Below are 14728 nucleotides of genomic sequence, written 5' to 3'. Positions count from 1 at the left end.
ATTGCATATCTGTGAATGTCAATGAGTATGAAAATTGATGTAAAGCACATGAAAAAGGAACTTTTAGAACATGCAATTGTTGTCATGGCTGTGATCGTTTGTGTGCTCCTCTTGTATCCTTCTAAACAGAAAAAGTATCCTGCTGTCATGGAATAATAAATGTTACCATTCAAACCACGACATTCAGCTCCCATTCCTGCATCTTCTTAAAAAATCACAGAAAAAAAGGCTTTGAAAACGGACATTTGTGATTAAATGGACATTAAGTTTTTTGTTTTTTTGTATACATAGTTGAGAGTCAGGGAAGAGATAGCACTAGTACACTGAACGGATCAGAAAACAACTGCACAAAAGGAACAGCAGTGAGAGAGGGGAAACACAGACAGCAGAGGCAAAGGCCAAGACAGGGGGAAGCGGACAAACAATGGGTGTGGGAGGAATGGGGGGCAGGAGAGGATGCATGGGGTCGACAAGATCGATACAGAAGGGAACCATCAGGATGGAAAACTGAGAATTTGGAAGGATGGATTGAGGTGGGGTCAACGAGGGGAGAAAAGATCATGGTTTTGGATTTAGGATGTCCAACCACCATGTCCGTGAGATTATTGGCTGTTGGCATGATGTTGCGAAGAGTGGCAAGAGTGAGCTTCAGACGTATTACCACCTCCTCATCCTTGTATTCGTTGTTTTCATCATCACTGGGAAATTTTATGAGCTCATCTAGGTCCGATTCAGTTAACGCCTCGGTATGACCCTGTAGTAGCTCCTCCACCTCACTCGCCTGAAGCTCCTAAAGCCCCTCACCTCCCACATCTCGCACCAGCTCCACAATGTATGCACCTCAGCCTCAACTGTAGGAAATCCTTGGAAGTTGTTGATTACTCCATTCCAAATTTTCCACCAGCAGGCTTTGACAGTTGATTGTTTCAATTATTCCAAGGACTTCTTAATGTTGGTGATGCAGTCTGCAATGTTCTAATTTTTCCAACGTTGCATCACCGTCAAAGTTGAATCATTCTCCATGGCCTCCAGGATGCCCCCAAAAGTGTGCAGGAAGTAATCACTCTTGAAAGTAGCTATTACACCTTGGTTCATCGGCTGGAGGAGGGAAGTGGCGTTTGGCGGGAAGAACACGACTTCCAGATTCGGGAGTGCGAAATGGATTGCTTCTGGGTGTCTGGGCGCAATGTCCAAGATGAGCAGGACTTTGAAGGTCAAATTATTTGCCACAAGGTATCGCTCGATTCACCTGATGGACAAAGCGTTGTTAAATCAGTCCATGAATACAGCAGCAGTAACCCAAGCCGTGCAGCTTGATCTCCAAAAGACAGGCAGGTGGTTATTATTTTTCCCCTACAGAACACGTGGGTTCAGTGATCTGTAGCAGAGCATCGGTTTTATCATATAGTCATTGGAGGTGTTGGTGTTGCGGAAAAAGGTTACCCTTTCCTTTGATGCCTTTTCACCTGGAGCAGACTTTTCCTTCAAGAGGAGGCGAGGGAAGGCATCCTCTCCCAGAACAGGCCCGTCTCGTAATCGTTAAAGACCTGCTCTGGAGAATTGTGAGTGAGAAAGCGTGGTTCACAAGTAAGTGTGTGTGTGTGTGTGTGTGTGTGTGTGTGTGTGTGTGTGTGTGTGTGGGTGTGTGTGTGTGTGTGTGTGTGTGTGTGTGTGTGTGGCATTATTTAGTGATGAGTTTGTAATGTTTTGCAACATTATGAGAAAAAAAATGTAACGGTGTGGTTTTAAGGAGACATACGAGCGATGCGGCATTGCTTATCTCTTTTAAGTGGAAAGTACAGTGGAAGGATCGGACTATTAGTCATTCAGAACAACCTCGTTCTAACAAGGGAAGGAAATTCTCGAAAGAGTCAATCATAATGAGTGGACTAGCATCAGGTCACAGACCAGAACAGGTTGGGCATACAGATTATCAACCCTGAAGGTCATTAATGAGGCAGCTGGATTTCCCCCCCCCCCCAACAATCTAACAGTTGCATGGAAATTATCTTGAGACTCACTTGACTTTGGAAGATTAGAATCCAAATACTTATAATGTTGCCTTCAACCAGATTTGAACCCACACCTTCCAAGATGCCTGTCCAGTGTTCTCAGCCATGAGCCACCACTGTACCCTCAATTTGGCCTGATCGTGTTTGCATGTTTTGCCCATCGTCAAACTTCTGCCATCTCTTCTTTGCAGGCTGTATTTGACGTGTGTATCATGTCAGTGTATCAACTCTTTCGCCAGTTCAATCACCTTCCCATCCTTTGGCATGCTACGGCTCAAGGACCAATTTCCAGTGGCCAGACAGAGAGGGAAAAGTAAGCAGATTTACCCCTCCTCAGAGAGAATTTGTCAGCCAGCTGAGTTTTTATTGACAATCCAAAAACATTGTCGCTATTCTCTCTCATTTTTCTGAAGCTTTGCATTTTAATCCCTGAAACTGTTCTCTTTACCAGGATTTGAACACAAACTCTCTGAAATGCTGCAAAATTGTGTTTTCAAGTTGGACAGCCTTGTACCCATACCACAAGCCAAATATTATATTTCTTTATACAGTATATACCCTTGTTTAGCCAGTTTCACAAGGTTGTCACTTGCCTTTCTTGATTGTATCTTGCTGACAGAATGAGTAGCTCAACATCAAATTCACCACCATACATGCATATGATACAATAACGAAATCAGTGTGTTTAAAATGTTGGCTTGTTGTTCACCTTCCTGCCTTTCCTGCCCTTGACACCCCTTCGTCCAGGATAACCACGATACCCCTGTAAGACACGTTTTCCTTCAATCCTCCAATGTTGTTACCAAGTACCTGGCATGCAGTCACTTTCAAACACCAAAACGAATCCACAAAATAATACATTTCTTTTTATCGGGGTTTGCTACAACAAAATGAAGCCTGGGGTTGGCTTAACAGTTAAGTTGGCTGGCTTAAGATCTTAGGGTCTTGAGTTTGAGCCCCTGTTTATTACTTCGCTTAGTTGACTTAGCCTGTCATCCTTTCGAGGTCAGCAAAATGAGTACCAGGTTACTGGTAATTGAGGGTATTGCATCAGTGGCAAAGCTGCACCCCAAGAAAATTATGCAACAAGCAGCTACAGGCTGCACACGATAGCTGTCTTCAACAACATAGACCATTGTATTTTTTCCCCTTTTCACTAAAACGTAAGATTGTTCGCTAAATCACACAATGAATATTCAGGAACCTGAATCATAGAAACTACTCCTAATCAAAAGTAATGGAAGTTGTGTTTCGTTTGTCGCAAAGTACAAAGCAGGTCGAGACAAATAATTATTAATCTGAACAACAGCCAAATACAAAACAACATGATGTCTAATAAGTTTAACAATATCATATTTTATCCATCATTCTAGTATATTTTACTTTATTTATTTTCCGTGGCTTATTATGCTGAATAATGTTTTAAAAGTTTTTATGTTGCACAAGTTTTAAACCTTTCAATTTCCTTTATTTTGCACACATATGTGTAATAATATTCTGTACACCCAGGGGTTTATTCCCCAGTTCACAAAGATTTCCCTTGAGTTTTACCAAATAAGTGTTAAACACACTGCACTCTATGTACGTCATCTTTCCTAAAGGGCAACAGCATACTTGAAACAATGCCCAGGTACTATTATCATTGGAATTATTCTCTTCTCACTGAAAGCAGCACACAGTTCTCAAGCAATGTCAGAGATACGATAAAAATGATCAACCATTTCAATCATCTGCTCCTCAAGTTATATTGTATTGCCAAATCCAAACAGATGATATAACAAGTGAGCGAATGACTTTAGATGGGAACAAATTTAGTTGGCTCAGAGAATGAAAACCTGTGTTGGATATAACTCACCAATTTTATTACGATGTCCACAATAAGAGGTTCACAAGGGACATATCAAAAAGAAAGATGCATACCTTCTCTCCAGGCTCTCCAGATATGTTTTCCTCTCCTTTGTATCCCTTGTGGCCCTGATAATGTTCAAACACAAAGCAACAATTAGTCAGACAAAACACCTCCAACCTGATCATGACAACACCCCACTCTCTGCCACAACTTCCACCTCAAAAAAGGTTATGCACTGCAGGCCACTTGTTCATCTTTGTGATGTTATACCTGATGGATTGCTGCAAGTCGATAGGAAATCACAGCTGAAACCAAAAACTCCGAGGGTTTTCAATCCTCTATGGTTGGTTGCAGATTACCCAAACTTCCAGAAATATATTAGTTTTGGAGATAGGTTTAGCTGTCTGTGTGAAGTTATTTGAGGCTAATAAATCCATGTGTTGTTTCAAATGAAGACTGACTTTGGAGTTGTCTAGAGCATCATTGTGCAATTTCTTCTTCTTCTTGCGTACGGCAGCTTGGCTGCTGGGTAGCTATCATTTTGTTGGGGTGCGACTATGCCGCTGATGCTGTGCCCCTCTATCAGTACACCGGTAATCATTTCTCCGACCTCAGAAGGATGACAGGCTGAGTCAACTCCACCTGGTGTTAATTCAGTGGCTAGCAGGGCTTGAACGTAGGACCCTAAGATCCCAAGTCAGCCACCCTAACCACTAAGCTAACACCAGGCTTGATATCATTGTGTTCATATCCCATCAATCTTGTAATCACCATCCTTTCATTATCATGCCAAGGAATAAGTTTACAGCATGTGCAGGGGGTCATCCCAAAAGGTTCTGTCACCCCACTTGCAAGTTTTGAAATTAAATGATGTCAGTGATTGAAAAATTACAGAATAATGGCCCATTCTTTCCTGATACGGTTGGTAAATATCAAGATTCTCACACTTTGTTTTGTTTGAACAATAAGATTAAATGACATATTGTATAAAGGTGGCTGTGGCAGAAAGTTTCAGAAAATAAAGCGTCTTATTAAATTCATGGTGATGGTGATGTAAAAATTGAATTTAGTTTGTTAAATTCAGGGTGATGAGGAAAAAGATGCAAATGAAATCCACGAGGAAATTTTACAAAACCTCCGAACACTTGGCCACACTGGAGAATTCTTCAGCAATGACATAATCCTTTCCAGAAGAACAAGTTCATGTGCACGATGGACCACAATCAGACGGGTCTTCCACCGGATATGAGGAAAATGCAACTGATGAACCCATGCTTCAAGAATGACCCAGTATCGCCTCGAAGGGGATGAGAGACTACAGGAATCCCCCGCTTAACGAAGGGTTTACATATCCTTTGTTATGACCTCGCCCTTGGGTAGAGGGCTTGGGGTACCACCTATTGCTCCGGAGGTCCTGATTGACGTTCTCGGGAGACCAATATGTACCCCGTGTGCGGTTGTGCTGTATAAGCAGTCAGATCTGACCGAGCGACGTTAACATCCTAATGCTGATGCCAATTCACACACCACATTCTTCAATCCACACTCATACGAGCCTCGACAATGTATACAAAAAAATAAATAAATACAATAATGCAATGCAAAATTCAAAACAGAGGAATAAATGCAAATTGTTTTACTAAAGGCCCGGTCACACCTTGACGTTTTAGCCAACGTATGCCGATTTTTGAATTTTTTTTCTAAAACGCTGGCACACGTTGAATACGTTATGGGTAAGTTTTGATAACATTGAGAGCACGCTGGCATACGTCGTAGTACGTTGCCATACGTCGTTGTACGTTGGCTTTAAACGTTGTACTTTTCGGTTGTCCTCAAATTTTTTCATGCTTGAAATTTCACGACGTATGCTGGCATATGACTCACACGTTCCGCTACGCTGGCCACAAGTTGTAGGCACGGTCTGCGATCGTTGACAGACGTCAACACATGCTACTTGTAAGTTAATCATAAGTTGAGACACGCCGAGGTAATGTTTAGAGTACCCGAAACTTATTTCCTACCTATGATTAACGTGTTGTTGGCACGTTACGCGATCGTTGCCACACATCGACAGACGTTACTTTTAAGTTACTCATAAGCTGAAAGACGTCGGTATAATGGATCGTCCTTGCGTCAGCGTCCACGGCCACGGCCAGGACACTTATTTGCAGCATTCTTCAAACTTTTCCTCGGCAGGACGAGGATGTTCACACTTCGATGTCTAGCTTGGCTATGATTCCAATTGTCCATCGGCAGCGTCTATTTAAAATAGTCGAGTTTGAGCGTTTTAACACGTTCAGAAGAAACGGTTCAAATTTCAAAACCCCAGCGTCAAAAAAACAAAAACAAAAAAAAAAACAAAGGCGAGTGACAGCAATTTAAATCGTTCATTGTAAACAATGCTGAGTGGTACCGTTTAAAAGTCGTTGAGTGTAAAAAAAATCGAATTGTTGAGCGCAAGCGTCTACTTTCAATAGTGGAGATGCAGCCATTTAAATCGTTGAGTGGCAGCCTATGAACCTACCCGTGGACACGCGGACGCAAGGAGGATCCATCATAACCCACACCCTCCCCCTCACACCCACCTACTACTGCCAACATGAACAAACTACTACTAATACTAATACTGATACTGATACTGTTACTGCTGACATGGACATCGACTCAAAAAGGACTCGAAAACACTGTTGGGTTCCCCTTTTATGAACACCATTTTTATATACCAATTCCCAAAACCGCTGGGAACACGTCTTTATATGGCAGTTGTAACCTAGAAACACGTTCATTTTTTTTTTTTTTTGTCGACCGGAAGACGTCATTGGAATACGTCTACATACGTCGATGTGTGTTGGAACTACGTAAAGAATTGGTTCAAAGCACGTCAAACATAGGTTAGAAATAAGTTTCGCGTAAAAAAAACATTACCGCGACGCGTTTCGACTTATGAGTAGCTTATAAGTAGCCTTTGTGGACGTGTGTAAGCGTCCACATATCGTGTGTAAAACTTATCCTCATCGCATGCGAACGTGTGTCATACGCCGAGTACGTCGTAAAATTTTGAACATGTTCAAAATTTCTTGACGTACTCTACTTACTACGACGTATGATAGCGTACTTTAGCGTTCTACTCGCGCATACCAAACTTACCCATACCGTATTCGACGTGCCCCAACGTTTTAGACACACTTTTTGTTACGTCGGCATACGCTGGCAAGATCGCCAAGGTGTGACCGCGATGTTGACCCTTCCATTTCTACGGCAGTTATGATTCGAATCGTTGTGCGTCAGCCTTTTAATAGGCTACGCCACGACATCGTCGGCGATGCGTGCATCGGTTGTGTAGGCCGACAACAGGTTCAGCATTCGTTGGTATAAGTTATCTATAACACAACGAAACGTTCTGTGTAGTTACCAATGCGTTATACATAAGACCAAGTCGCTATGAATACGTCCGAATCTTTAAAAAACAACATCAAAAGTTCAACGTAAGCCAGCGTTTTACATACATTTTAACACGTTGCCATCGCTGGCTAAAACGTCAAGGTGTGACCGGGCCTTTAGGATAAAGAAACACAGGGTATACGACCAAGCAATGGATAAATCATGTTACTAAAAAAACAAGAGTATAATAAAATATATGCAGTGGTAACAATTAAGAAATTAAAGGACAGACAGGTGCCAAGACAATATTGACAAGACAATTCAACAGCCCACCAGTAATCCGTAGTTAATCCCAAGGGGGGGGGGGATAACAAAGGAATATTTGCCAAGATATAAAGAAAATAATGTGTAAAGGAGAAAGTTGGGGTGGGGCGGGAAAGAAGAATTCAAGCCTGCTTAAGTTGACATTCCAGTGGCCTCGCCCCAGCCACAGGCTGCAAAGATGATACCTCAACCACCACCCTATCTCTGGGTTTGTTTGTTAATGTTAAGTTTGTTAATTCCCTATCTCTGGGTTTGTTGTCAAACTTCGCCAATGAACGAACCAGAGCAACTCCTGCAACACCTTGAAGCCACATATTGCTTCAGGTCAGCTTAGGTGACACTCAGGAGGAGGAAACGCTTCTGCTCCCTCTCCGATCAATGTGCCCCAGTGAGGCTCTCCTCTGCATCAGTGTCTTCACCACCGACGATGCCTCCAATCTCATCACAAGCCAGACCGCGCGTCCTGCACTCCTTCCCGCCTCTTTCTCTCGCCCTCTCGCCAGCCTTTTCGCCCGTCGTGCCCGCTCACACTTTCATTTCTTCATCACCACCTCCTTTTTTTTTTTTTTTAAACTTTTCCCACCCCAAAAAAATCCACACAGTTTTTTTGAATGAGACTGCATGAGGCCTTGAAGGGGGAATACAAGGCAGAAGGGGAAGGAAGGTCCCCCGCAGCAGAAGGATCACAACAAAACAAGAAAAAAAACACCAATAAGGAAAAAAAAAACCCATCTTGAGAACCACAGCGACCACGGCAAAACCAATGCAATGCACCCTGTGAAAATAACACCTAATACACCTCGTTATGCGAACCTTCGTGATGTGGGAGGTGGTTTTCCATTATTTCCTCGAGGAAAATTACACTTAGTTTCTTTACCGTAATGGTTCGGTCTGAAAGCAAAGCCATATGCGAATGGTATAACTATGGTTTTTGTTGTGACATATTATTATTATTAGTTACCAAATAATAGAGAAAGAAAAACAATAATAAAGTAAATTTAGTTGTAACACTCACAAAAACAATCTTGAGTCGAAGACGAGGATGTCTTTGTGCAATGGCATATTGCGTGAATACGCAGTGGGGGATGATTGGGAAGACTATACCGATCGTCTGGAGCAGTACTTCATGGCAAACAAAATGGACACTGATGAGGACGCTGAACGGCGGCGAGCTGTATTACTGAGGAACTTCATGAGGTTTTCTCTGTTGGAACAAAGAGCTCTGATGCTCCAATTATAGTTGACGTAACAATCGAGTAGATCCCGTTGAGGATGGAAGTTGTTACCGGCGCTTCCAGGTCAATTATGAGCGAGAGAAAGTTCACCTCCATCTACCCTCCGAGAAAGGCTCTTCTACTCCGGCCTGTATCTCCTGACTTGAGAACATACACCAAGGAGGTGGTTCCTGTAGTTAGCTCAGCTTACATAACTGTAGGATATGAAAACAGCACTCACGTCCTACCACAACTGATAGTGCGTGGAGAAGGACCAACCCTCTGAGGCCGAGATTGGTTACGAATAATCAGACTTCATTGGAGTGACGTAAACAGAGTCTCCAACTCTGATGCTGGATACGATACCGTGCTCAATAAGTACCCTGGCCTGTTCGGTGATGGTGTTGGCACCATTGCAGGGCCCAAAGTGAGGATTCATGTTTCTGCAGATGTACAGCCATTGTTCCACAAGGCTAGATCTGTGCCCTACATGATGCGATAAATGATCGAATGTGAGTTTGACCGCCTGCAGAGTGAGGGCATCATCTCATCAGTCGAGTACTCTGACTGGGCAGCACCCATCGTTCCAATACTCAAAGCAGATAGAACAGTGTGCATTTGTGGGGACTACAAAATGACGATGAACCGCTGTTCAAAGCTGGATAGCTCCCCTTTGCCAAAAGCAGAGGATCTGTTCACCACTCTCATGGGTGGCCAGATATTCACGAAGCTTGAATTGATCAGTGCTTATGCTCAAATGGAACTGAATGATGATTCCAAGCCCTATACATGCATGAACACTCATCGCGGACTCTACATGTACAACAGATGCACATTCGGCATACTCTCTGCTGCACCAATCTTCCAACGCAAGATGGAGACATCATTGAAAACTGTACCAAAGACAGTCGTATTTCAGGACGACATACCAGTGACTGGCAAGTCACAACGTGAACACCTCGAGAACCGAAACAAAGTACTCAATCGGCTGTCACAAACTGGGTTATGCTTAAGGCATGAGAAGTACACCTTTATGGTACGTGAAGTTGAACACCTGGATCATCAAATCTCCTGTCAAGGCATTTTGCCCTCTCTGAGCAAAGTTGAAGCGAATGCACCAATGCCACAAAACATTTCAGAACTTCGTGCATTCCTGGGTGTGTTGACCTACTTTGGGAATTCCCTGCCTCGACGAAGCACAACCGTCGAGCATCTGCATCTTCTCCTCAGGAAAGGCGTTGTCTGGAGATGGGAAGCTGCCCAAACAAGAGCGTTCAAGGCCGCTAAAACCATGCTGTCCTCCTCACCGTTACTTGTCCATTATGACTCATGCAAGGAACTTGGTCTCAGTTGTGATAGCTCTTCATATGACATTGGGTGTGCGTTGTTGCAAACAAATGGAACCGGTAATCTCCAGCATGTTGCATATGCATCACAAACCACATCTGACACTGAACGTCGCTATGCTCAAGTAGAACCAGAGGCGTTAGGGTGTGTCTGGGGCACCTTAAAGATGAACTAATGTGTCTTTGGAAGACATATAATATTACCATTGAGACTGATCACAAACCCTTGTTTGGTCTCCCAACGTTGGGTGTTGACCCTTGCCGGTTATGACAATTCATTGGTTTACCGCCTGGGTAAGGAAATGTACTGTGCTGATGCACTCAGTCCCTTGCCGCTTCCTGTCACCATCCCAGAACCTCCACAATCTGGTGATATTTTTCATCTCATGGCTAACGTAATTCACGATGAGGTGCCCATAACCGCTAAGCAGATTACTTGTGCAACCAATAGCAATCCAGATTTGTCACAAATTAAACGCTGTGTTATGTCAAGTGATTTGGCATCACTACTGGAAGGGGCGAAACCGTACCTCATCCGGAAGGACGGGCTCTCTCATGATGCAGACTGCCTGCTTTGGGGTAGCCGAGTGATAATTCCGCCGAAACTCTGCAGGAAAATTATCAGCGAACTCCACATTGCTCATCCAGGCATAGTCACCATGGAGGCTATTGCCTGAGCCCATGTTTGGTGACCTGGTTTGGACAGTGACATTGAGTCCAGTGCACACCATTGTTACACTTGTCAAGCCCATGCCAAGACACCGCCACAGTCTCCATTGGCTATGTGCTTGTGGCCATCAAAACCATGGTCCAGACTACACATCGACGATGCCAGTCCATTTCAAGGGAAGCTTTTCCTTGCCATAGTTGATGCCCACTCCAAATGGATTGAAGCTCTCGTGGTGCCATCCTAATCCTCTGCTGTAACAATTGAAGCTCTACGTACCATGTTCGCACAACATGGTATTCCAAACTCCAAACTCAAAACAATCTTGAGTCCACCCACATTTTCATATGGTGGCAGGAAGTGGTTGAGGAGAGGGGTATTTTTCATCCTTTCATTCTGACATTCATTGCAGCGAACCTTGGTTAAGAAGGGGATACCTGCATTGCAGTGTGTGTGTGTGTGTGTGTGTGTGTGTGTGTGTGTGTGTGTGTGTGTGTGTGTGTGTGTGTGTGTGTGTGTGTGTGTGTGTTTGTGTGTGGTCAGGTATGGGAGCATGTGCCAGAGCAGTGCGTCGCTGCGTCCACTTTCCGCCATACTCCAGGGGCCTCCGTCTGGCCATCCAACAGGTAGATGCTGGCCATCTCCTTGAGATGCCAATCAACCTATTGCAACCACGAGGCACGGGGTTGGCCCATTGGCCTCCTCCACTCAAGAGGCTCCATCGCTGAGAAAATTTGGTGAGCAGGATCAGCGTCAGGAAAACAAGCCACATGTCCATACAGCCACAGGTGATGCTCACGGACTATGCAGGTAACAAATCTCATCTGAGACTCTCAGCAACTGCTCATTGGACACAAAGTTCGACCAGTGACAGCTAAGGATTCTCTGAAGAGACCTGGAACGAAGGAGTTAAGTCCGTCTCAGATCCCTGCTCAGAGTTCAAGTCTCACATCTGTAGAGCAAGACTGGAAGCACCAAGGACCTGAAGACTCGGACTTTTGTCTGCCTGCACAGGTCCCGACAGCGCCACACCTTGAATCCAAGACTACCCTGGCCTGACACAGATGTCTATTGACCTCTGGCTCACAGCCAGCAGAGACATGAATATCACCGCCAAGGTAAGTGAATCTCTCCGTGACCTCAACGTCCTCACCGCAAACAGGTACAGACAAGATCGAGCATCGAAGATGTCATTGAAAGCCTGTATTTTAGTTTTGACTCTGGAAACCCCGAATCCCAGAGGCTCCGACTTCTCATTCAGTACCTTGAGCACCCTGAAAACGATATCCAGAGATATCCAAAGGATATCCAGATATATATATACTTCCAGATTCCTCACACATTGACCTCCTTTTCCACCCTCAGCGCACGTACAGTTTTAGGCCTCAACTCCCTGAGCAGCTCAGCTTTGACATTTAGCCTGGCCCTGTGACTCTGGTCAATGGTATCCAGTGTCCCTTGAGAGACAAAATTCGACTTCACCCGATTATGAGTTCCAAGGCATCCACCGGCAACATCAAGGATGCTATTCTTGAAGGCACTCCACAATTCAGGATTCCTCAAAGCACCCAGACCCCCCACGTCCCCACTCAGCCTGCTCACAAACTCCTCAGCTGCCCTTTCATCCTTGAGCTTGCCAACATCTGGCCTAGCCTTGGATGGTACTATTCTCCCAGATTTAAGCTGCATCTTCAGCATTGCTACAACAAGCCTATGGTCGTTATTGAGGAACTGAGCACTCCGGGAGACCCTGCAGTTCTGGATCATCCTCCAGTGACCATCAACGAGCACATGGTCAATCTCCTTTGCCACATCACCAGCGTTGAAATACCAAGTCCAGCGATGAGCCAATGAGTGTTGAAACCATCAACCAGCCACCCAAAGTCCATGACTTCTTGAAAAGTCAAGGAACTTTGTGCTATTCTGGTTCACAGTTCCAGACCCATGGGGACCAAAACATATCTCAAGATAGCAATGTCCCAGTCGCACACCTGCTGCAGTGATAAGCATGCGTCACCAAATTGCATTTTCATTCTGTGCTGGATTTCACTGGGATTCACACCCTAACTTCCAAAGAAACGGATGACAGAACGTTGCTCCTCCCTGGTGCATGCTTCTGAGGGAGCCACTATCTTGGAATTGCTCTACTGACGTCGCACGCCCAATGTTGCCAGATCTAAAACAGGCAAAACATAACTCTTACCCATAGATATAACATATGTCATCAACAACAACACACATTACATTCTCAAATTTATATTGCCATTGTAAGGTTACTCATTGACTGCACTATATATATATATATATATATATATATATATATATATATATATATATATATATATATATATATATATATATATATATATATATATATATATATACATTTTTTAAGCCTCTTCTGGCTAAACAGTTGCATTGGCTCTGCCTATTTGGCATGAGCTTTCCAGAGCTATACAGCCCCATGCATATTGCAGCCAAATGATTTTAAGACAGAATTTAATTCTCAATTCTATAGTCCAGACCACCCCCAGACAGGCAATATACACAAACACACAAAAATATTCCGTGGGGAATATGGCACATATACAAACACACAAAAATATTGTGTGATTTGGGGGAGGGCGGGGGGTTCGGGGGGGGGGGAATGAGATGGGTTGTCAGGTGAGAAATGAACAAACACTGATGACAGCATTCATTTACCTTTTGATCAGATCCTCTCACAGACATCACAATCACTACACAAGTAAGGTATACAAATACACATCCATATCCAACTAGCAGTCCTCTTGTCTCAATTAATTTCAGTCAGATTCTACATGTATGGAAGAGAGTTGGCAAGAGCTTAGAAATACAATTTATACTGTAGCTTCTGAAATTCTGGGCCAACCAATCAAAAGCATCAGGTCTAGTTTGATCAAAATGATCAGGCGATTCAGTTACTACTTGATGAAAAACACAGATGACTTAAAGACAACTTGAATGACAAGCAATCAACTTGGAAGAAACATGCCTTTAATGAAATCCAAAGAGTTGTCCAATTAGAAACGATGGAGATTAAAACAGGTGGTTTGGTGAGAAAGCTGATCATTCTATGCAGGCTATGAAGACATGAAGAGGTTCTATGGTGTACTAAAACAAAATACGGGCCAAAATCTTCTGGAGCTTCACCTCTTTTAAATTCAGATGGAGCAACATCAGCAACGGATAAAGAAAAGATCCTGGAGAGATGAATCGAATACTGTCCTTTAAAAATGTTTTAATTTGCCCATCATCAATCAAAATAATAAATCGATTATCTCATGTTGAAGTTAACATAATGCTACATGTTCCACTTTTTCACTCAGCAACTCAGAAAGCAATCGTTGTGTTGAATGGTAAATGTGCAGGAACGGATGTAATTCCAGCAGAAATGTGCAAGGCAAAAGGTTCTCTCCTTGGTGAAAAGCTAACAGAACTATTTCAATCTATGTGGTGGGGCAACTTCGCATAACAATTGTGCATTTTGTGAGGAAAGCACCAAATTTGGCACACTAGTAGCCTAACATATTATGAACAGATTTGGATATTGGGCCATCTCAAATTCAGCCGCTGATGGCTGTGGCAGCCATTTTCCACTGCCATCAAAAATTTTGAGATGGCCCAATATCCAAATCTGTTCATAATATGATTGGCTACTAGTGTGCCAAATTTGGTGCTTTCCTCACAAAATGCACAATTGTTATGCTATATTTAGCTAAGTTGCCCCACTAATGTGGGAACAAGAGTCAATACCTCAAGAGTGCAAAGACACATCAACTATTCATTTATATCATTAATTTAAAAGTTCATTCAACAAGTTACCCCGTGCATTCTTCAAGTATTGTATATACTTCATTTAAAATAAAATTATGATTGTAAAGATCATTAAAAAAAATTCTGGAAGTTTATTGCTA

At 43.3% G+C, this 14728-nt stretch overlaps 1 protein-coding gene and 1 long non-coding RNA gene across 16 annotated transcripts in view; one reads left to right on the top strand and one right to left on the bottom strand.

The window, feature by feature from the left end:
- LOC147026699 (uncharacterized) overlaps nt 1–14728 on the bottom strand; it is a 506204-nt gene that overhangs the window by 324520 nt on the left and 166956 nt on the right. For all 15 annotated transcript variants that reach the window (XR_015058478.1, XR_015058480.1, XR_015058479.1 and 12 more), the window contains 2 exons: nt 3933–3986; nt 2722–2775 (listed from right to left, as the gene is read on the bottom strand). Coding sequence is in view for 12 of the 15 variants with exons in the window: in XM_085882416.1 (XP_085738542.1) it covers nt 2722–2775; nt 3933–3986 (108 nt within the window). In the remaining 3 variants the exon portion in view is untranslated. The remainder of the gene's footprint in view (nt 1–2721; nt 2776–3932; nt 3987–14728) is intronic.
- LOC147026702 (uncharacterized) overlaps nt 1–14728 on the top strand; it is a 68977-nt gene that overhangs the window by 31442 nt on the left and 22807 nt on the right. The gene's annotated exons all lie outside the window — the stretch shown is intronic.

Source organism: Eptatretus burgeri, chromosome 5 (genome assembly GCF_056783735.1).
Source record: "Eptatretus burgeri isolate ZD-2024b chromosome 5, Ebu_testis_v1, whole genome shotgun sequence".
Classification (NCBI taxonomy): domain Eukaryota; kingdom Metazoa; phylum Chordata; class Myxini; order Myxiniformes; family Myxinidae; genus Eptatretus; species Eptatretus burgeri.
This window is presented reverse-complemented; position numbering and strand designations above follow the sequence as displayed.